We start from the raw sequence: 21,322 nt of genomic DNA on the forward strand, positions 1-21,322 counted from the left end.
TTATTTTTTTCCTGTCATACCTTGTTAGGTTGAGAACAGAATCTTGAGGGAAGAGATCAAATCAGCTACATTGTGAATGCAAGAGATGGGGCAGCAGTGGTGGGAGGAGGGTAGGGGAGATTAGATAAATGTGTACTTTTAAAAAATGTTTATTTTTGGGAGGGAAGAGTGAAAGGGGGAAAGAGGATCTGAAGCAGGCTCTGAGCTGACAGCAGAGAGCCTGATGCGGGTCTCAAACTCATGAACTGTGAGATCATGACCTGAGCCAAAGTTGGATGCTTAACTGAGTGAGCCATCTAGGTGCCCCATAAATGTGTACTTATTTTATTGAATCCCTACTTTATGGCAGATAATGTGATAGGTGGTTTATTTTTTTATTTTTATTTTTTGTTTGTGTTTTAAAGACAGTGAATGGGCAGGGGAGGGGCAAAGGGAGAGGGAGAGAATCTTAAGCAGGCTCCATGCCCAGTGCAGAGCCTGATGTGGGGTTTGATCTCAGTGAGATCATGACCTGAGCTGAAATCAGGAGTCAGACACCTAACTGACTGAGCCACCCAGGCACCCTGGTGCTTTATTTTAGATTTTATTTTTATCTGTTACACATGACCATAATTTAAAAACGTCAAGGCTTATGACAACAAAATAGGCTTCAGCCCATTCCTCCCATTTGTGATTTCCATCCCCCAGAGATGACTGCTTTCAACACTTAGCTTTTTTCTGGTACTTACCTCCATGTTTCTGTAACATACTTAATATTATTAATCTCTTGATTTTTATGAAACGATATGTATTAATGCCATGCCATGGGAAGATTTAGCATTCTTATAGCCTCTGTTCCACATATACTTCCCTTCTTAATTTGCCCAGTATAGTTTTGTTATAATCCTAGATTACATCAGTAGTCTACATTGTGATTATAAATAGTATTCACAGCTGAGCTATGTCATATGGTATGATTATATAATGTACCTTTTTATTTTCTTTGGGGTTAATAAGTTTTGTAAAGTAAAAAGTTTACTTTTTTTCTATGTACCTATCGCTGATTCATACCCAGTGTATTCAAACATGTGAGACAAGTCTGTTCATTTTTATTAGCGATATTCCTCCTGGAGTCCTCTGCTTCCACTCCAGTTTACCCTGGCTGCCTTCTAGGTTTGCTATATAGCTGTTGCTCTGGGATTTCTTTTTCTAGAAGAAATCCCTTTGGGGTAACCCTGTTGGGGATTCCTTTTACCTCCTGTGTTGGGCCTCCCTTTTCCTGGATTCCTTTTCCCCCTTTTTTCTTGCTTGACTCTTTTTGTGAAACACAGAACTCTACTAGCTTCCTGAGGAGTACCTGGGACTCAGAGTTTTTGAGACCTTTTATGTCTGAAAATGTCTTTATTCAACCCCTAATACTTGCCTGTTCGGCTATATGTAGAATCAGTGCACATATCAGTTTCCCAGATTTCAAGGCTTTGCTTCATTGTCATTGCTTAAAATCTAATGACATTCTGCACTTGATCTTAGCAAAAAGGCTGAGAAGTGATTCTAATGACATTCTGATTCATGTATTATCCTTGTAACTTTCCCTTCCTTTTTCTTTCCTGTCATTTTAATGGAGTTTTGGGAGTGAGCATAGGTAAACATGAGATTTCAAAAGTCTGCAGGGCATTTTACATTTTACATACTAGATGTGTATTTCACCTTTCTTAAGAAACAAGATCTTGGACAGGATCACAAAGCTAGTATGTAACAGCAGGGATTCAAGTTCAGGTTTGTTGGACTCCAAAGGCTGCTTTTTCATTGTGCCTTACTCCACGAAATGATGCTTCTAGCCTAGGAGTATTTAACTCTAGAGAGAAGAGCAAAAGAAAATTTTGGTGGTTGCTTTTAAACAAAACAATTTTGAAGGCTTGAATTTTTAAAAAATTCATTTGAATTTTAATTAATATTGTCCCCATAGTTGTAGTAAATTTTAAAATGCACCATGTTTCTGCATACCTCTAATGGTACACTATATCCTGGTGTGAGAAGCAGGAATTCTAGGCTGATTTTTTTTTTTTTTTTTTTAAATTTTTTTTAATGTTTATTTATTTTTGAGACAGAGAGAGACAGAGCATGAACGGGGGAGGATCAGAGAGAGGGAGACACAGAATCTGAAACAGGCTCCAGGCTCTGAGCTGTCAGCACAGAGCCCGATGCGGGGCTCAAACTCAGGGACCGCGAGATCACGACCTGAGCCGAAGTCAGCCGCTTAACCGACTGAGCCACCCAGGCGCCCCTAGGCTGATTTTTTTGTAGAGGTAACCCAGAGGTGCTATTCATAGATCCAGCAAATTAATGTTACAACTGGGCTAGACTTCCCCCCCCCTACTGATTACCTTCCTGCAACATTTTATTATTTCATATGTACAGAGGAATTGCAACATTTTATTTCATATGTACAGAGGAATTAAAAGAATTGTATAAACACCTGTAAACCTAGCACTTAGATTCTACAACTGTCAATTCATCCATCCACCAACCTGGATTGTACCTTTTAAGTACTTTCTACTAGACTCTGCTTCCAGGATCATTCTCCATTTATTTGTTCATTAATCCAGAGAATGAATGGGGAAACACAAATAGCCAAATATTTGAGTACCTGCCATATGCTTAGGACATAATGGAGGGAATATAAGATAGCATTTATGTCCTGAAGAAATTCACCACCTACTTGAGAAAGGTAATATGTAACAAACAACTTGTGAGCACATAAACTAGAACAGTAGTACAAGGATGTGATTCCTGTTTTAATACAGAATTATGAATTACTGATAAAATATTGCAAAGTTTTAGCATGTCTCACAAATTCAGTTTTAACCTCCATATGATAGATGTATATGCCTGTATAGAGATTATGATCTTTGTGTCATCAACTAATTCAGTCTCTTAAACTCTGTGTTTCCTACTTTCCTTGTTTTCTTTATGTCCAAAACTTCCCTCTAGCACATGATACAAAAGTCAAAAAGGGGTATACAATGAGAAGACACCTTCTTACTTCAGTCCCCCAACTACCAGTTACCCTTTTTAGAAACAGCTACCGTCAGACTGGTTTCATTCATTCTAGAGCTACTTAATGTATATAAAAAGCATATCCTATGTATGTATATACATATAAATTAAAATATATATGGTAGCCTACTATACACACTGTTTTGAATGTGCTGTTCTGATTAGTGTTGTCTTTCCTAACTCTTGAGTACTTTCACTCTGGACTTCTTGGGACCAGTGTGCATTATGTTTTCTATTTTCCCCACATACTGGCTGTACTCCTATATTCATACTCAGATCAAAAACACTTGTTTCCCACTTGTAAAAGGAAGAACTTGGGACAACAATGTCCTCACCACATTTACCTTCAGTAACTCTTAAAAAATTCCACCTAGAAGCTGGAGGACAAGAGCTGCCTTAAGTCATTTTAGAAGCTATATTGGGTGGATGCAATTATAGGGAAGGGAGATCTGCAAGATAAAGCAGTCTGCATTTGAAAGAGCAATGCATCCCCTGGCTGACCTAGCAAGTGAATGAACACTCCAACTGCAGTCTCAACAGCATGATATGTTTTTAACAGACTTAAGCCCATATTCATTTTTGTTTTGCTTCACTATGAGTCACATGCTGATTCCAAATAAAAGCAAGCAATTCCCTGATTTATAATTAAGTCACCCATTAAATCTTAATTGCTTCTTGGACCTCAGAATTACTGGGTCTTGTTCATCTTCCTTGAATCCCTTAAATCAAAAATGAAAGAAATGGTTAAGTTCAGTTTTTATTAATAATCTTGGAACAAATACATGAACAATTCCTTAGAGTTATAAACCATTTTACAATTTTCAAAGAACTTTCACATACACCAATTAAACCCTCACAACATCCCTGTGAGGTAGGCAGGGTCGGTGTTCTATTACAGGAATAATAATTCCTATTATCCTAGTTCAGTATACTAGCCTAGAGAACTAGGCTCAGAGGTGAAGTAAGGTCACATAGTTGGTAAATGATGGAGCCAGGACTAGACCCTAGGCCTTCTGACATGCTGCCTCCCTGAGAACATTCAAGTAATGATATCCTATGCTATATAATGAACATTTCTCTCCTATGATGTTGATCAGATCTGTTTTTATAAATTTGATATCACCTTTTTCCTAATATTCAAAAACACGCAGACTGTGATGAGACATGTCTTCTCTGTTACTGTAATATTTCTCTTCAATTTATCTAGAGCACCATCCTAACATGAAACTTTCTTGTGTTTGAAGTTTTGAGGATCCTTGGCTACAAGTTCTAAATTATGATATGATATGAAAATTTATTTTAGAAAATTCTGCAAAAGTATTCCAATGTTGTATATGTCAAACTTAAAAACAACAAACCTATTTAATATTTTTGAAAGCTTTGCAATCTTTCCCACTAAGAGGTTTAAATGTGTATAAATGGAAAATAAGAGAAAAGTGTTCAGCAACATTACAACATTACTGGGAAACCTACTGGTACACCTAAGTGCCAGTCACATTACACTGATTTGCTTTTATTGTTGGCCTTCTAGAGGAAGGAAAACCATTAGAGAATTTTCAGGTTTGATCCCATCTCATATATGATAACCTCAGCAACAAGCTAGAAAAATGAATTATACCAATAGAAGGGTTCAAGCAGTAGTAATTATAGCATATATGTATGTGATAAAAAGGAAGAAAACTTGCTCTTCAGTGGTTTTTGCCTAAGTCCAGTGTAAATATACTTCTCAACGCAGATTTTAAAGCTACAGCATCTTCTATGTTAAATTTAGAAATGTCAAATATGGTGGAGTTATCAACTTGGAATATAAGATCGAAATTGTAGCTGACCCCAAAACTACCTGTTAAAAGCAGAATAAAGCTCAAGGAGCATAAAAGGAAAGGTGTAAAACTCAACCGTTCTGGTATGGAGAGTAAAACAGCAAGGCAAACCTTCGGGTTAAAGTGAACCACAGAATATCAGGCATGTAAAAGCAGGTCTTAAAAATAGGAAAATGACACTGAACTGTATTATCAGGAACTACACTTTTAAAATTCCAGTTTTGGCCTTCTAAGAGCACTGGGAGAAACTTAACCCTATGGGGAAGAGGCAGTACAGAAAATGAATGGGATCTAGAAACGGGGTTGAGGTGGGAGGTTAGAGAACAACAAGAAACAAATACACTTAAAATGGATTTAGAATCCCTTTAAATCCATCTTTTCCAAAAAAATGCTTCCTAAATTTAGAGATTTGGTTAGAAAAAGTTGGTGAAAACCAAAGTTGTGACTATTTTACCTTGAAAAGAAAGTAGTATTTAAATGTAGATAGAAATGATGCTGTTAAAGATTAGTCTACTGATCAGGCTGTAGCAATTGAAATTTAAGTGCTGCTGTCAGTGAAACATGGCAGAAAACTGCTTCCAAATAAAAAACTGTCATGATAGAATTTAACATTAATGAATTAATGTATTAAGAAACAAATACTTTTTTACTTGGAGCCTAATGAAAAAACACTGGTATGCTTAAGACATCTAACAGTTTAAGCCAATGTGAAAAATACTGCAGCTACATTTAAGTTTTCTAAGATAAAACTTGAGAAAATAAAGAATATTCTAGTTCAGTATACTGGGCTCCAAACCAACTACACGTTTGAAATACATCTTGATTGTATTCCTTACATAGTATCATTGTCATCATCTTCTTCATGTTTTCTCTTCAATGGGTTTGATTCGTTGGCCGTGTTCTGTGATGAAACCATGTTGGTAGTAATAAGAATATTTTTGGGCCCAATTATTGAAGGATTAATCAGAACATTTTGAACTGCAGTCGTTGCAGGAACTATAAACAGGAGAAAATACCTTCAAACTGAATTACCCCAAATCAGAAACATGGTAAAAAGTATTCAACAAATCTAAATTATAATTCTAACAACAATTTTAATAGCATGAATAGCAACTACATCATAGAAGAAACTAGGGTATTTATACTGCATTAGGAGTTGAATAAAATTTTTTAATACTTTACAGTATTTAAACTAGTATCTAGTACAACATTAAAGTTCTGTTTTTTTTTAAACTTAACTACCTAAAATTTTAGTTAATACTTAGCCATGGGAAGCAGTGTGCTGGATTCATCATGGAACATGTTAAAGGCACATGTTCAAGGTCAGGAATCACATTCCCATTATAAGCCAGTATTTTATATAAGTAGTTCACTATGTACATTTAGGTTTCAGAAGATGTTCAATTGAAATATATTCAGTAATAAATTAGGCTATAACAGAATTCTACTTCTATATTATTCCAACTTTATATGTATCCTTCCATAAAGTGAGTAAAAGTACAATTTTTATTTGTTGTACACTGTTATATTATTTTTTTGAGCTTTAACCCTAAGTGCTTTTCCCTGAAGATGCCTTAGATTTGTGGACCCTAACTTATTTTAGTTGTGTTCTTTGAGAATCTGATGATCATGCTGAATACTCTCCATTTCCAAAACATTACATATTTGTAAAATTTCATACAATTTTAGTGGGGTCATAGACCCTTCTGAAGAACACTAATTTGCAGCATTACCGCCACCTTCCTGGTATATTAAAACAACTTAACTCTTGCTATAAGAATACAAATTATTCTATAATCACAAATTATTCACAAATTTTAAGATTCAGAAAAAATAAAAACCACTTTCAATGCCACCCTCCCCATCATGTTACCTGGTTTGACAGGTGTGGACTGAGAAGGTGGAATCTGCACTGTAAATCTTTGGCTTGTCACTGACACTGGAGGTGCAACTTTACTTGGGACAGAAGCTGTTTGTGGGGTTGCTGTAGTTGTAATTAACAGACCATGTTAGTTAGGTGACTTCATTACACAGGTTCATATTCTGCACTCCTTAGCTTATAAGAAACTACTTTCAAAGCACAAGGAACTAATGAATGGTGAGAAAAAAATCAGAAATAAGCAAAGTACAAACTCAACGGTTTAAATGCTAAAAGTTCAGGACAGTATAGTAGTAAAGAATGTAGGCTCTGGAGCCTACCTACTTGAGTTTGAATTCAGGCTTTATCACCTACTAGATGAGTGTCCTTGGGCAAGTTATTTAATCTTTTAATACTTTAGTTTTCTCACCTGTCAAATGGAGATAACTATCACATAAGATTCTTGTGAAAGTTAAAATAATCCATGTATAGCTCTTCAAACCACCTGGCACTGAATTTTAGCTACGTGAGGTTGTGAAACTGAGTGTCCGAATAAACCAGCAGAATAAAGACCCAAGTTTTCTATTAATTACCTTAGGTGGCACTTTTAATCTGTCACTTACTGAGAATTAGAAGATATCTACTATGCCTATGAAGGTAAATCAACATGCATCTAACAAAAGCCTATCAAAAACACCTCTTAGGGTCCCCAGATGGGTACATAAGTCATATTCCTATTCTATATCCAAGTACTTTTTTTAAACAGAAAGGGATTGTGGAGATAACCTAGTCCAAACCCCCCTCAACTCTACCAGTTATTCCAAGGTACAACTCAAATACCACCCTATTTTATAAAATTTCCTTGATTTGCTCAGAAGTCAATGCCTGACTCTGAAATTGCCTTGTCATAGGAACCTTTATTAGTATCTTCTCCTGTTCACTAAATTACAAGCTTGGCTAACACTTTTTATCCTTAAGAACATATGGTCTTTGTGCCTTACTCCTAATAGGCACTCAACAATTTTTGTTTAATGAATAAATTCTGCAAGACTCAAAGATGTATACTGACATCATAGCTCTCTTAAAAAATACATTTATGGAAACATGTGTGTTCCTAGTTTTTCCTTTGGGGATGCAGGTTTTCCATACATCCCTTTCTCCTGGAACCAGCAGTCTGCCCAGGGAAGAGTTGCTGAAAAAACTACAACTACCCTCTCCAGAAACAAAGGAGAAGAAAGCCTAAATGGGAGAAGAAAGCCTAAATAGGGGAAGAAAGCCTAAATAGGGGAAGAAAGCCTAAATAGGGAAAGAGAGTTCAAAGGTACGCAGGAATCTGGCTCTAATGCTTTCTCTCCCAAACTGAGAAGGTGAGGCCTTACTCTAAGGTATCTTCATTCTTAGGCAAGTTTTCTGTTGTATTAAGGATCATTTCAAAGAATTTGGTGAAGCTTAATGAAACAGTATGTGTTTTATTTTGTCAAGAAATTCACAATAGGTAGATGTTTTCTTGGCCATTACCATAACGATTTAACATTTAAGGAAGTATGGAGTTTAGGTTTTAAAATTGAACAGAGTAGATGCTTAGATCTTGGATACTTTATAGAATTCCATGTTTTCAAAGTTCAAAACTTGTATTTTAATACTAGATTTTAGCAGTTCCCTCATTTTAGATTTTAAAAATCTCTAAAACATGTATAATAAGTGTCTAAAAATCACAACTGATAACTAAAATTGGTTAACTTGCCAAGACGTGCAGTGGATTACCACAGCCCAGAGTTTTTAAAAAATTGGTATTCACTAAAGTAATATGAATCCACAGATACACAGTATATGACCTAAAAGTTACACAAATTATATATGCGAATTTCTGCCCACAAAGGTCACATGCAGGTAACCGGAAGTGTACAACTAATACTATACCCGGTTGATTTTAAAATGTTTAAATGAGAATATGAAGAGATTGTCTACACACTGCATAAATCAAATGCTGCTGACATTAGAGCTATATGACATCTATAGGACTCAAGTTATAAAACATAAGAGCCAAGAAATCAGTACTGGTCAAAGAGGATTATTTCTGAAAATACTTTGATTATGAAAGAAATCCAGCAGGAATGTAGGACCAAAAAAAAAAAAATCAGGAACTCTAAATCTATTTATGTTTCCCTTATTACCTAAGCAACAACATTAAAAAGAAACCTAACGGTTTCTAAATACCATTCTCCACCAAAAGGAACTAGGGCTCTGGAGAAATGGCTGGTTGTAGAACTAGAGTAAGGGAAAATATAAGATGAGCTTAGATCATCTTGTGCCAAAAAGCAATAAAGGCTCAAAGAATGATGGGGACCTGTCACGACACAGGAGACACCTTGAAGGGACAACACAGGACAATCAGTACTACTTCTGAAAAGATTAGTATTAAAAACAATGAGTTTTTCTTTGATATGCTTTTTGTACACTTTAAAATTGTTTGGGTTTCATTCTCTTGCCAGTTTACTCTGAAAGTTCTTTAATTTCTGAAAATAAGTAGGCTACTGCCATGAGTTGTGTTTGGCAACTTGATTTGTATAGAAGGCAGAGAACACAGCTTAAACTGTTTTTGGTATCCCAGTTTATTCCAACAACGCTGGGTAATGTCCAATTCTATACTCATTTGGGATCAGATATTCCTTGTGGCTTTCTCATTTTGAAATCTGATAAGATATATGTTTATAGTTTTACTAGAGGATAAGTAAATGTATCAATGGCAATACACATTTGGGAATTTCTGACTCAGCTTTTGACTTGGATTATAATTTAAAATTAAGTGCCAAGGAACTTCTTTACCAGTCAGAAAAACCATTTCCCTCTCTCACTTACCTATAGTAGGAGTGGAAGGTCTGCTACTAACAGCACCAACACTTAACCGTGGAACTAGTCTTCCTTGGTTAGGTCCCTAGGGGATTTCAAAAACAAGTTAGTTTTAACGTTGTTTAGATCTGACCCCTAAACTTACCAAGAATGAAATTAGGATGGCTGATGTGACTTATTAATGGATAAACCTATGGCAAGAATGTCGTTTTTGTTTCATCAGTGTTCTAAATCCAACATTGAAACTAGTCTTCACAAACATATATATAATATAAATATAATGCATATGCATATGGACATGGATATGAACATACACATAGAAAATTCTATATGGTGTTTAAGGTAGAGTTTTATTTGGGGGATAACAACTAACATCCTTATGACTTTTAATCTTAACTAGTCAATATCTTAACCTAAAAAGAAAGAAACTCTCTTCTAGCAGAATTTCAGACAACAAAGGCAGCTAGCTGACTGTGGGGAGAACTTTCTCAGTGGTGGGAGAGCCTTAGGTCATATTTCAGAAAATAAGTCCAATTCCTTATGGTATATCATTTACTCTGTTATCAGGTGTCACAAAAAACTGATAAACAGTGGAAATATTTGGAGGCATGAGACCTGGGAATAAGTCCCAGCTTTGCTACTAACTCCACAGATGGATCGAGGCTCAGTTTCCTGTTGTGAAAATTAAGTGTTGGGTTAGATGAACATTAAAGTTCTTTTTAGCTCTAAAAATTTTGTATTTTAATGTAGTAGTTAATTGCAGACATGGTATTTTCAACGCTATAAATTTTAAAAATCCTAGTAAATTATCTTAGTCTTTATCCTACTAATCTATCTATAGGAATGTGCTTTTTACAAATTGCCCTAACACATCTCATCTTTTTAAAAACTAATTTGACTAAAAATTCTTACCTTTTTAATTAAGGACTTCAGCCTATAGTTTGGAGCTGTTAAGCAGTATCTGTCGGGTGGCAGTCTGGGTCCTGCATATGGCTTAATCAGTGGTAAAGGGGTTTGATTTTTCTGCCTTGCAATATCCAGTAAAAACTAAAAAAAAATCCTTATTAGAACTACAATTTAAAAATTTTTAAGTAAAATGAACTTCAAATAACTTTGCTCACATCTCTTGGAGGAGGAGAAGTAAAAGACTGATCAGCCCGACACTGGATTGCCAGTCTCACATCATCTGCATCAACATTAGGTTTCTTAGCATGGCTTGAATAAATTTTCGCATCATCCAGAATTGTAGTCACATATCCTTTAAGAACAAAACATTATTTTCTTAAACCTATGAAAACAGCCTAATATTTATGGCCATTTTTCTTAATGGAAGGTTCTACCAGTAGAAAATTTATGAATTTTGGTTCTAATATCTAATTGATCTACATGATCAACTAAAAATTTTTTTATTAAGCTTATTTGAGAGAGACAGCGAGGTGAGCAGGGGAGGGCAGAGAGAGGGAGAGAGATAATCCCAAGCAGACTCTGTGCTGTCACAGCAGAGCCCAACAAGGGGCTCAATCTCTCAAACCAGGAGGGAGATCATGACCTGAACTAAGATCAAGAGTCAGAAGCTTAATGACTGAATTACCCAGGCTCCCCTCTATATGATCAATTTTAAATAGATATCACAGTATAAATACTACTGTCCCCTAGCTTGAGCTCCTTTTTTCTGCTTTAGCCAAGTTCTATGATATTTATTAACTGTTAAAGCAATTTAGTTGAAAATGTTCTTACAATAAAACAATCTTTTCAGATTCACAAGTTAGGCAAATTTTTGGTGTTTTGTTAACTTACGGAAAGCAAATTCCAACATTTGATTTATAACCCTTGGTTCATACTCCGTAATTCCCATATCCTTCAGGATTTGTGCCATCACCTGTAGATTCGAATAAAAACGTCAGATGTATGATGTAGGCACTAGAAATCAAGACTGGGCCGAAGGTAGTATTTGTATTTATGATACAAGGTCCGCCTTTCTCTGGGCTCCAAACTTGTACTCCTATCCTTTTCTTCTCAAGTGTGTATCAGAATCACGCCCAAACCCGCTGTAACCTCTGCTGAAAACTTTTTTTTTTTTTTTTTTTTTTTTTTTTTTTTTTTTTTGGCGGGGGTGGGGGCTGGGGCAAAGAGAAGAAAAAGGCCCGGGTTGCCTTTCACCCCGGGAAAGGCAGGGGTGGCTACAGCTGGTTGTCATTTTCTTCTGTGACGATGGGGGAAGAACGCTGGACGCGAGAATCCCGGCTGGCCAACCTGGCGAGACCACAAAGAGTCTGGGGCCCAAGGCCCAGTAGACAAAGCCGGGTGGTTGGACTGCGCACTTCGGCGGGCCACAAGCCTCCCTCTAGCGGGGCCACGGGGGTTGCGGGAGAAGCGCCCCAAGGTCCAGGCGGGCAGCCCCTTATCCCACTCCTGGCTGCCCCGGCTGGGCTGAAGCCGCACGCGAGCCCAGCCTCAGGCCCTCCGCCGGGGCCAGCCTCCCTAGACGCTGGCCGCGCGGAGCTTCATGCCCCGCCTCTCATCCTTTGCACTTACCAAGGCATCTCTCGGAGCGTTCTTGGGAGGCGCCATCTTGCTCGACTCCATGTTATCCAGCCGCCTGTCATCCGAGGAGAGAGGGCTGATCGCAGGCTCCTCGCTCAGACTCCACCCCTGCGGGGTGCGGAAGGCGGGGTTACAACTCCGGCCCAGCGGGCTGCGGCTTTTCTACTGCTACTCCACGCGGTGGAGGCTGAGGGCAGCTGGGCTAGCGGAGCCGGCAGGCCGCGGAGGATTGGCAGAGACGAGTAAGCCTTCCCCGGGGAACCCTCGGCCAACGCTTAGAAGAACCAAGAAGCTCGTCTTTCTAGAACTGTTCTCCGGTAAAATGTACCAAACGGGTAACCCTTGTCTTTGCTGGGACCCCTCTTCACACTTTCCCTGCTGCCACTCTGGCCCTTCCATCTCCCTGTAATGCCTGCACAAGCCCTGCCTCCACGTGCCCTTGTGGTAGGGTTGCCTGTGTAAATAACACCCAGTTAAAATTTCAGATCAACAACAAATACGTTTTCAGCCAAAGTATATCCCAAACACTACATAGGCTATATTTATGTAAAAAATTATTTGTGGTTGATCTCACATTTAAATTTAGCTCGGCGTTCTGTATTTTCATTTGTTAAATCTGGCAACAGCAGGCCTTTGGCCAACTCTCGTCAAGCTCAACGCCTTGTCATCCTCACCCATTTCATACTGATGAAAAGCTAAAGCCTTTGTGGGCCTGCAAGATTCCCCACCCTGCTGAGCCTCTCTAGCCTTGTCCCTTGTCCTTGAGTAGTTTTCTCCCCTCTCCAGTCTCCACAGAATAACCTGACTTTCAAAAAAAAAACCATGCATCAGTTAACCATCTCTGGCTTAAAGTGTCCCTGAGAGAACTCTTTCCTATTCTCTACAATCCACCACCGTGTTCTTTATCCCACGAAAAGGCACTCTGAGCTACCGAGGCCAGTAACAGCAGTCAGCTATGTTACGCACCCTCCCCACAATCCACAATCTATAACAAGTCTTATCAGGGCCACTTCCCAAAGTCGGACCATGTCTGTGTTTCCACATCCTCATCCAGTGCTAACCACGCTAACAGTCCAAACCAACAGCTGTACTCACCAAGACTACAGAGAAAGGTCCTGAAAATAGGGCTACCCCACCTTCTTCACACAACCCAACAGATCTCTCAGTCATACATCACGTAATTGTATTCTTCTCTTTAAAGCCCTCTAATGGCTTCCTTCACAAAATAAATTCTTACTGATTTCTGGGGGTTAGCAGGCCCTTCAGTTTTGGACACCAGCTCACCTCATCAGGCTCCTCTGAATCAGTCATCGACCAGTCAGCCATCTTGAATATGAGGCAGGTCCCCCAAGAATCACGTGTTTTTAACACACCATTTCCAGGGGGAACACTGATCCCTGTGGTCCTACAAGCACCTTTCTCAGCTGACCGTGGACGATCACTATATAAGACTAATAGTGATTTTCTCACTTTGGAATAGGTAGTAGATACACAAGGTGCAAAATTTTAAAAATACATTTAAAAAAATAAGAAAAAGAAACTTTCTGGTTTCTTCTAGCCACTAATTTATCTTTCACAGGAGGCACCACTGTTTACCAGTTTCTTGTCTATGTAATTTACAAACACCAACTTTTTAATTTTTTTGTTCCTCCATCTGAATGGTACCATACAGTTGGGGTGATGAAACTTCAGGGCGCCAACACAGGACACAGCCATACAAGATGAAAAGACCTATGAAAGGCCTATAATATATAATAAATAACTGCACATGTGTTATTGCTTTAATATAAAAATATGAAAATAGATGTTTATTTAAAATTGCTTTTCTGTATTTTCTGTTACATACATGCTATTAGTTAAACGAGACAATAGGACTAATTAAGAGTGGCAATTAGTATTAATAGTAGGACTAATTAAATACTTTGTGTGAGAAAATATAATATTTTTCATATTTCTGTCCCGTTACAGCAATTTATTTTAATTCTTGGATATTTAAATTTTATAAGTTGTAGTATGTATTCTTAGTTTACATAAATATAAGATGTTTAAAAAAGAGAATGTGACTACATTATGACAAGTTAAACATATCTTCTATTGCTTATATTTAGTAAAAATAACAATGAAATGTTTTTCTTGGCCCCATGTTACAGTAGGATAATTTTGCTCTTTCTGTTTCTTATCGAATAATACTTCTCTGAACTGCCTGCAGCCATTAACTGCAGCCATCATTCTTTTCTTTTATGTAGTGGTAAAACTGAATATAGTCTAACATAATATTCACTTTTATATGAATTTTTGGTCTTATCAAGTCCACATTAGACTGATTCTTGGTGTCAGTCCAGTGTGGTGACATCAACCTAAATGTCCTTTCAAAAAAAGTGTTTGAGTATGTAACATTCCTAAGTATTACTTGCTAGGAATATCAGGTTTTTAGATTTGTAGGAATTAGTTCTAAGCTCTCTAGAAATGTCTATTCACTTAGTACTGGAGGTTTTGTCTTGGTAGAGCAGTTATTTGTCAGTTAGATAGGCACTTTGCATCTATACATTCATCCTTTTTTATTTCAACTTTTTATTAATTTTTCTTTTTTTCTTTTTGCTTACTTTAAATTCAAGTTAGTTAACATACAGTGTAGTCTTGCCTTTAGGAGTGGAATGCAGTGATTCATCTCTTACATGCAACAACCAGTGCTCAATCCCAAAAAGTGTCCTCCTTAATGTCCACCCCCATTTAGCCCATCCCCCCACCCACCTCCCCTGCAGCAACCCTCAGCTTCTTCTCTGTATTTACAAGTCTCTTATGGTTTTCTTCCCTCTCTGTTTTTATCTTATTTTTCCTTCCCTTCCCCTATGTTCATCTGTTGTGTTTCTCAAATTCCACATATGAGTGAAATCATACGACATCTGTCTTTCTCTGACTGACTTATTGTGCTTAGCGTAATACACTCTAGTTCCATCTACGTTGTTGCAAATGGCAAGGTTTTATTCTTTTTGACTGCCAAGTAATATTCCATTGTGTCATCATCTTTATCCATTCACCAGTCGATGGACATTTGGGCTCTTTCCATAATTTGGCTATTGTCGATAGTGCTGTTATAAACATTGGGGTGCATGTGCCCCTTCGAATCAGCACTCCTGTACTCCTGTATCCTTTGGATAAATTCTTAGTAGTGCTATTACTGGGTTGTAGGGTAGTTCTATTTTGAATTTTTTGAGGAACTTCCATACTGTTTTCCAGAGTGGCTGCATCAGTTTGCATTCCCACCAGCAGTGCAAAAGAGATCCTCTTTCTCCACATTGTTGCCAAAATCTGTTGTTTCCTGAGTTGTTCGTTTTAGCCATTCTGAAAGATGTGAGGGTAGTATCTCATTGTGGTTTTGATTTGTATTTCCCTGATGATGAGTGATGAGCATCTTTTTATGTGTCTATGAGCCATCTGGATGCCTTGTTTGGAAAAGTGTCTATTCATGTCTTCTGCCCATTTTTTCACTGGATTATTTTTCAGGTGTTGAGTTTGGTAAGTTCTTTGTAGATTTTGGATACTAACCCTTTATCTGAAATGTCATTTGCAATTATCTTCTCCCATTCCATCAGTTGCCTTTTGGTTTTGCTGATTATTTCCTTTGCAGTACAGAAGCTTTTCATCTTGATGAATTGCAATCTTTCATTTTTGCTTTTATTTCCCTTGCCTCTAGAGACATGTCAAGTAAGAAGTTGCTGTGGCCTAGGTCAAAGAGGTTTCTGCCTGTTTTCTCCTCTAGGATTTTGATGGTTTCCTGTCTCACATTTAGGTCTTTCATCCACTTTGAATTTATTTTTGTGTATGATGTAATAAAGGGGTCCAGTTTCATTCTTCTGTGTGTTGCTGTCCAGTTCTCCCAGCACCATTTGCTGAAGAGAGTGTCTTTTTTTCCATTGGATACTCTTTCCTGCTTTGTCAAAGATTAGTTGGTCATATATTTGTGGGCCCATTTCTGGGTTCTCTATTCTATTCCATTGATCTAGGGTCTGTTTTTGTGTCAATACCGTACTGTCTTGATGATTACAGCTTTGTAATACACCTTGATGATTACAGCTTTGTAATACACCTTAATGTCCAGAACTTTGATGCCTCCAGCTTTGATTTTCTTTTTCAGGATTGCTTTGGCTATTCAGGGTCTTTTCTGGTTCCATACAAATTTTAGGATTGTTTGTTCTAGCTCTGTGGGGAATCCTGGTGTTATTTTGGTAGGGATTGCATTGAGTGTGTAGATTGCTTTGGGTATTATCGACATTTAACAATTTTTGTTCTTCCAGTCATGAGCATGGAATGTTTTTCCATTTCTTTGTATCTTCTTCAGTTGCTTTCATAAGCTTTCTGTAGTTTTCAGCATACAGATCTTTTACATCTTTGGTTAGGTTTATTCCTCGGTATCTTATTGATTTTGGTGCAATTGTAAATGGGACCAATCTGTGATATCTCTTTCTGCTGCTTCATTATTGGTGTATAGAAATGCAACTGCTTCATTAATGGTGTATAGAAATGCAACTGATTTCTGTACATTGATTTTGTATCCTGTGACTTTGCTGAATTCATGTATCAGCTCTAACAGTTTTTTTGTGGGGTCTTTCAGGTTTTCCATGAAGAGTGTCATGTCATCTGTGAAGAGTGAAGTTTGAATTCTCTCTTGCTGATCTGTATTCCTTTTATTTCTTTTTGTTTTATGATTGCTGAGGCTAGGACTTCCAGTATATGTTGAACAACAGTGGCGAGAGTGGACATCTCAGTTGTGTTTCTGACCTTAGGGGGAAAGCTCTCAGTTTTTCCCCATTGAGGATGATATTAGCTGTGGGCCTTTAATATATGGCTTTTATAATGTTAAGATACATTCCTTCTATTCCTCTTTCTTGAAGGTTTTTATCATGAAAGGATGCTGTATTTTGTCAAACACTTTTTATGCATCTCTTGAAATAATCATATGGTTCCTATCCTTTCTTTTATTAATGTGGTGTATCACATTGATTGTTTTGCAAATATTAAACCTGCCTTGCAGCTTAGGAATAAATCCCACTTGATCATGGTGAATAATTCTTTTAATGTACTGTTGGGTTTGATTTGCTAGTATCTTATTGAGAAATTTTGCATCCAGGTTCATCAGGGATATTGGCCTGTAATTCTCCTTTTTAGTGGGGTCTTTGGCTTTAGATGCATGGTCATGTTGGCTTTGTAGACTGAGTTTGGAAGCTTTCCTTTAATTTCTATTTTTTGGAACAGTTTGAGGAAAATAGGATTAACTCTTCTTGAAATGTCTGGTAGAATTCCCCCGGGAAGCCATTTGGCCCAGGACTCTTGTTTGCTGGGAGGTTTTGATAACCAACTCAATTCCTTTGCTGGTTATGGGTCTGTCCAAGTTTTCTATTTCTTCCTGTTTGAGTTTTGGTAGTGTGTGAGTGTCTAGGAATCTGACCATTCCTCCCAGATTGTCCGGTTTGTTGGCATATAATTTTTCATCATATTCACTTATAATTGTATTTCTGTGGTGTTGGTTGTCATCTCTCCTCTTTCCTTCGTGATTTTATCCATTTGGGTTCTCTCTTCTTTTTGAGAAGTCTGGCTAAGGGTTTATCAATTTTGTTTATTCTTTCAAAAAACCAGCCCTTAGTTTCATTGATCTGTTCTACTGTTTTTTTTTTAATTTTTTTTTTTTTTTACTTTTTTAGATTCTATATTGTTTATTTCTGCTCTAATCTTTATAAATTTCCTTCTTCTGCTGGCTTTGTGCTTTATTTGCTGCTCCTTTCCAGATTTTTTAAGTATAAGGTTAGGTTTTGTATTAGGGACCTTTCTCATTTCTTGAGATAGGCCTGATTTACAATATATTTTCTTCTTAGGACTGCCTTTGCTGCACACCAAAGGACTTGGACTCTTGTGTTTTCATTTTAATTTGTTTCCATGTATTTTTTTTAATTTCTTCTTTAATTTTTTGGTTGATCCATTCATTCTTTAGTAAGATGTTATTTAACTTTCACGTATCTGAGGGCTTTCCAAATTTTTTCTTGTGGTTCATTTCAAGATTCATAATGTTGTGATCTGAAAATATGCATGGTATGATCTCAATATTTTTTTACTTGTTGAGGGCTGATCTGTGACCCAATATGTGATCTATTCTGGAGAATGTTCCATGTGCACTCGAGAAGAATATGTATTCTCCTACTTTAGGATGAAATGTTGTGTGTGTGTGTGTGTGTGTATTAAGTCCATCTGGTCTAGCGTGTCATTTAGAGCCATTGTTTCTTTGTTGATTTTCTGTGTAGATGATCTGTCCATTGCTATAAGTGGAGTATTTTTTAATATGAAATTTATTGTCAAATTGGTTTCCATATAACACCCAGTGCTCATCCCAACAGATGCCCTCTTTAACACCCATCACCCACCATCCACTCCCTCATCCCCCATCAACCCTCAGTTCTCAGTTTTTAAGAGTCTGTTTTGGCTCCCTCCCTCTCTAACCTTTTTTTTCCTTCCCCTCCCCCATGGTCTTCTGTTAAGTTTCTCAGGATCCACAACAGAGTGAAAACATATGGTATCTGTCTCTCTCTGTATGACTTATTTCACTTAGCATCACACTCTCCAGTTCCATCCACGTTGCTACAAAAGGCCACATTTCATTCTTTCTCATTGCCACGTAGTATTCCATTGTGTATATAAACCACAATTTCTTTATCCATTCATCAGTTGATGGACATTTAGGCTCTTTCCATGATTTGGCTATTGTTGAAAGTGCTGCTACAAACATTGGGGTACAAGTGCCCCTATGTATCAGCACTCCTGTATCCTCTGGATAAATTCTTAGTAGTGCTATTGCTAGGTTGTAGGGTAGTTCTATTTTGAATTTTTTGAGGAACCTCCACACTGTTTTCCAGAGTGGTTGCACCAGTTTGCATTCCAACTCACAGTGCAAGAAAGTTCACATTTCTCCACATCCTCACAAACATCTGTTGTTTCCTGAGTTGTTAATTTTAGCCACTCTGACCAGTGTGAGGTGGCATCTCAATGTGGTTTTGATTTGTATTTCCCTGAGGATGAGTGATGTTGAGCATCTTTTCATGTGTCTGTTGGCTATCTGGGTGTCTTCTTTGGAGAAGTGTCTATTCATGTCTTCTGCCCATTTCTTCACTGGAGTATTTGTTTTTTGGGTGTTGAACTTGGTAAGTTCTTTGTAGATTTTGGATACTAACCCTTTATATGAAATGTCATTTGCAGACATCTTTTCCCATTCTGTCGGTTGCTTTTAGTTTTGTTGATTGTTTCCTTTGCAGTGCAGAAGCTTTTTATCTTGATGAGGTCCCAACAGTTCATTTTTGCTTTTATTTCACTTGCTTTCAGAGATGTGTCAAGTAAGAAGTTGCTGTGGCTGAGGTCAAAGAGGTTGTTGCCTGTTTTCTCATCTAGGGTTTTGATGGTTTCCTGTCTCACATTTAGGTCTTTCATCCATTTTGAATTTATTTTTGTGTATGGTGTAAGAAAGTGGTCCAGTTTTATACTTCTGCATGTTGCTGTCCAGTTCTCCCAGCACCATTTGCTAAAGAGACTGTCTTTTTTTCCATTGGATATTCTTTCCTGCTTTGTCAAAGATTAGATATGGCCATACATTTGTGGGTTCATTTCTGGGTTCTCTATTCTATTCCATTGGTCTATGTGTCTGTTTTTTGTGCCAGTACCTACTGTCTTGATGATTACAACTTTGTAGTAGAGGCTAAAGTCTGGGATTGTGATGTTTCCCGCTTTGGTTTTCTTTTTCAACATTACCTTGGCTCTTTGGGGGTCTTTTGTGGTTCCATCTAAATTTTAGGATCATTTGCTCTAGCTTTGAGAAGAATGTCGGTGCAATTTTGATTGGGATTGCATTGAATGTATACATTGCTTTGGGTAGTATTGACATGTTAACGATATTTGTTCTTCCAATCCATAAGCATGGAATATTTTTCCATTTCTTTGTGTCTTCTTCAATTTCGTAAATTCTCTATAGTTTTCAGCATACAGAACTTTTACATCCTTGGTTAGGTTTTGTCCTAGGTATTTTATGTTTTTCGGTGCAATTGTAAATGGTATTGATTCCTTTATTTCTCTTCCTGTTGCTTCATTATTGGTGTATAGAAATGCAACCAAGTTCTGTACATTGATTTTTGTATCCTGCAACTTTGCTGAATTCATGTATCAGTTCTCAAATTTTTGGTGGAGTTTTTCAGGTTTTCCATGTAGAGTATCATGTCATCTATGAAAAGTGAATGTTTGACTTCTCCTTTACCAATTTGGATGCCTTTTCTTTCATTTTGTTGTCTGATTGCTGATTACTGACTTCCAACACTATGTTAAACAACAGCGGTGAGAGTGGACATCCCTGTCGTGTTCCTGATCTCAGGGGGAGAGCTCTCAGTTTTCCCCCATTGAGGATGATATTAGCTGTGGGCTTTTCATATATGGCTTTTATGATGTTAAGATATGTTTCTTCTATCCCGAATTTCATGAGGGTTTTTATTAAGAAAGTATGCTGTATTTTGTCAAATGCTTTTTCTGCATCTTTGATAAGATCATATGGTTTTTATCCTTTCTTCTATTAATGTAATGTATCACATTGATTGATTTGTGAATATCGAACCAGTCTTGCATCCCAGGAATGAATCCCACTTGATCATGGTGAACAATTCTTTTAACATACTATTCAATTTAATTTGCTAGCATCTTGTTGAGAATTCTTGCATCCATGTTTGTCAGGGGGGCCTGTACACTTTTTTAGTAGTGTGTTTATCTGGTTTTGATATCAGGGTAATGCTGGTCTCATAGAATGAATTTCAAAGTTTTCCTTCCCTTTTCATTTTTTGTAATAGTTTGAGACGAATAGGCATAAACTATTCTTTAAATGTTTGGTAGAACTCCACTAGGAAGCCATCTGGCCTTAGACTTTTGTTTGTTGGGGGTTTTTGACTACTGATTCAATTTCTTTGCTGGGCATTAGTCTCTTAAAATTTTCCATTTTTTCATGTTTCAGTTTGGTAGTTTATGTTTCTAGGACTTTGTCCATTTCTTCCAGACTGCCCAATTTATTGTCATATAAGTTTTCATAATATTCTTTTATAATTGTTTGTATTTCTGTAGTGTTTGTTGTTGTTTCTCCTCTTTAATTTGTGATTTTATTTAGTTGAGTCATTTCTCTTTTTTTCTCTTTTCTTTTTTC

General features: G+C 37.2%; 1 protein-coding gene across 1 annotated transcript; it reads right to left on the reverse strand.

The window, feature by feature from the left end:
• Positions 1-3,780: 3,780 nt before the first annotated feature.
• On the reverse strand, positions 3,781-12,518 carry TAF9B (TATA-box binding protein associated factor 9b). The gene is made up of 7 exons (XM_045472278.1): positions 12,100-12,518; positions 11,362-11,443; positions 10,686-10,822; positions 10,477-10,611; positions 9,574-9,649; positions 6,730-6,840; positions 3,781-5,852 (listed from the first exon to the last, which is right to left on the reverse strand). The coding sequence occupies exons 1-7, from the start codon at positions 12,148-12,150 to the stop codon at positions 5,689-5,691; spliced, it is 756 nt and encodes a 251-aa protein (XP_045328234.1). The 5' UTR covers positions 12,151-12,518; the 3' UTR covers positions 3,781-5,688.
• Positions 12,519-21,322: the final 8,804 nt, after the last annotated feature.

The sequence above is a fragment of the Leopardus geoffroyi genome, chromosome X (assembly GCF_018350155.1).
Source record: "Leopardus geoffroyi isolate Oge1 chromosome X, O.geoffroyi_Oge1_pat1.0, whole genome shotgun sequence".
In the NCBI taxonomy this organism is placed as follows: domain Eukaryota; kingdom Metazoa; phylum Chordata; class Mammalia; order Carnivora; family Felidae; genus Leopardus; species Leopardus geoffroyi.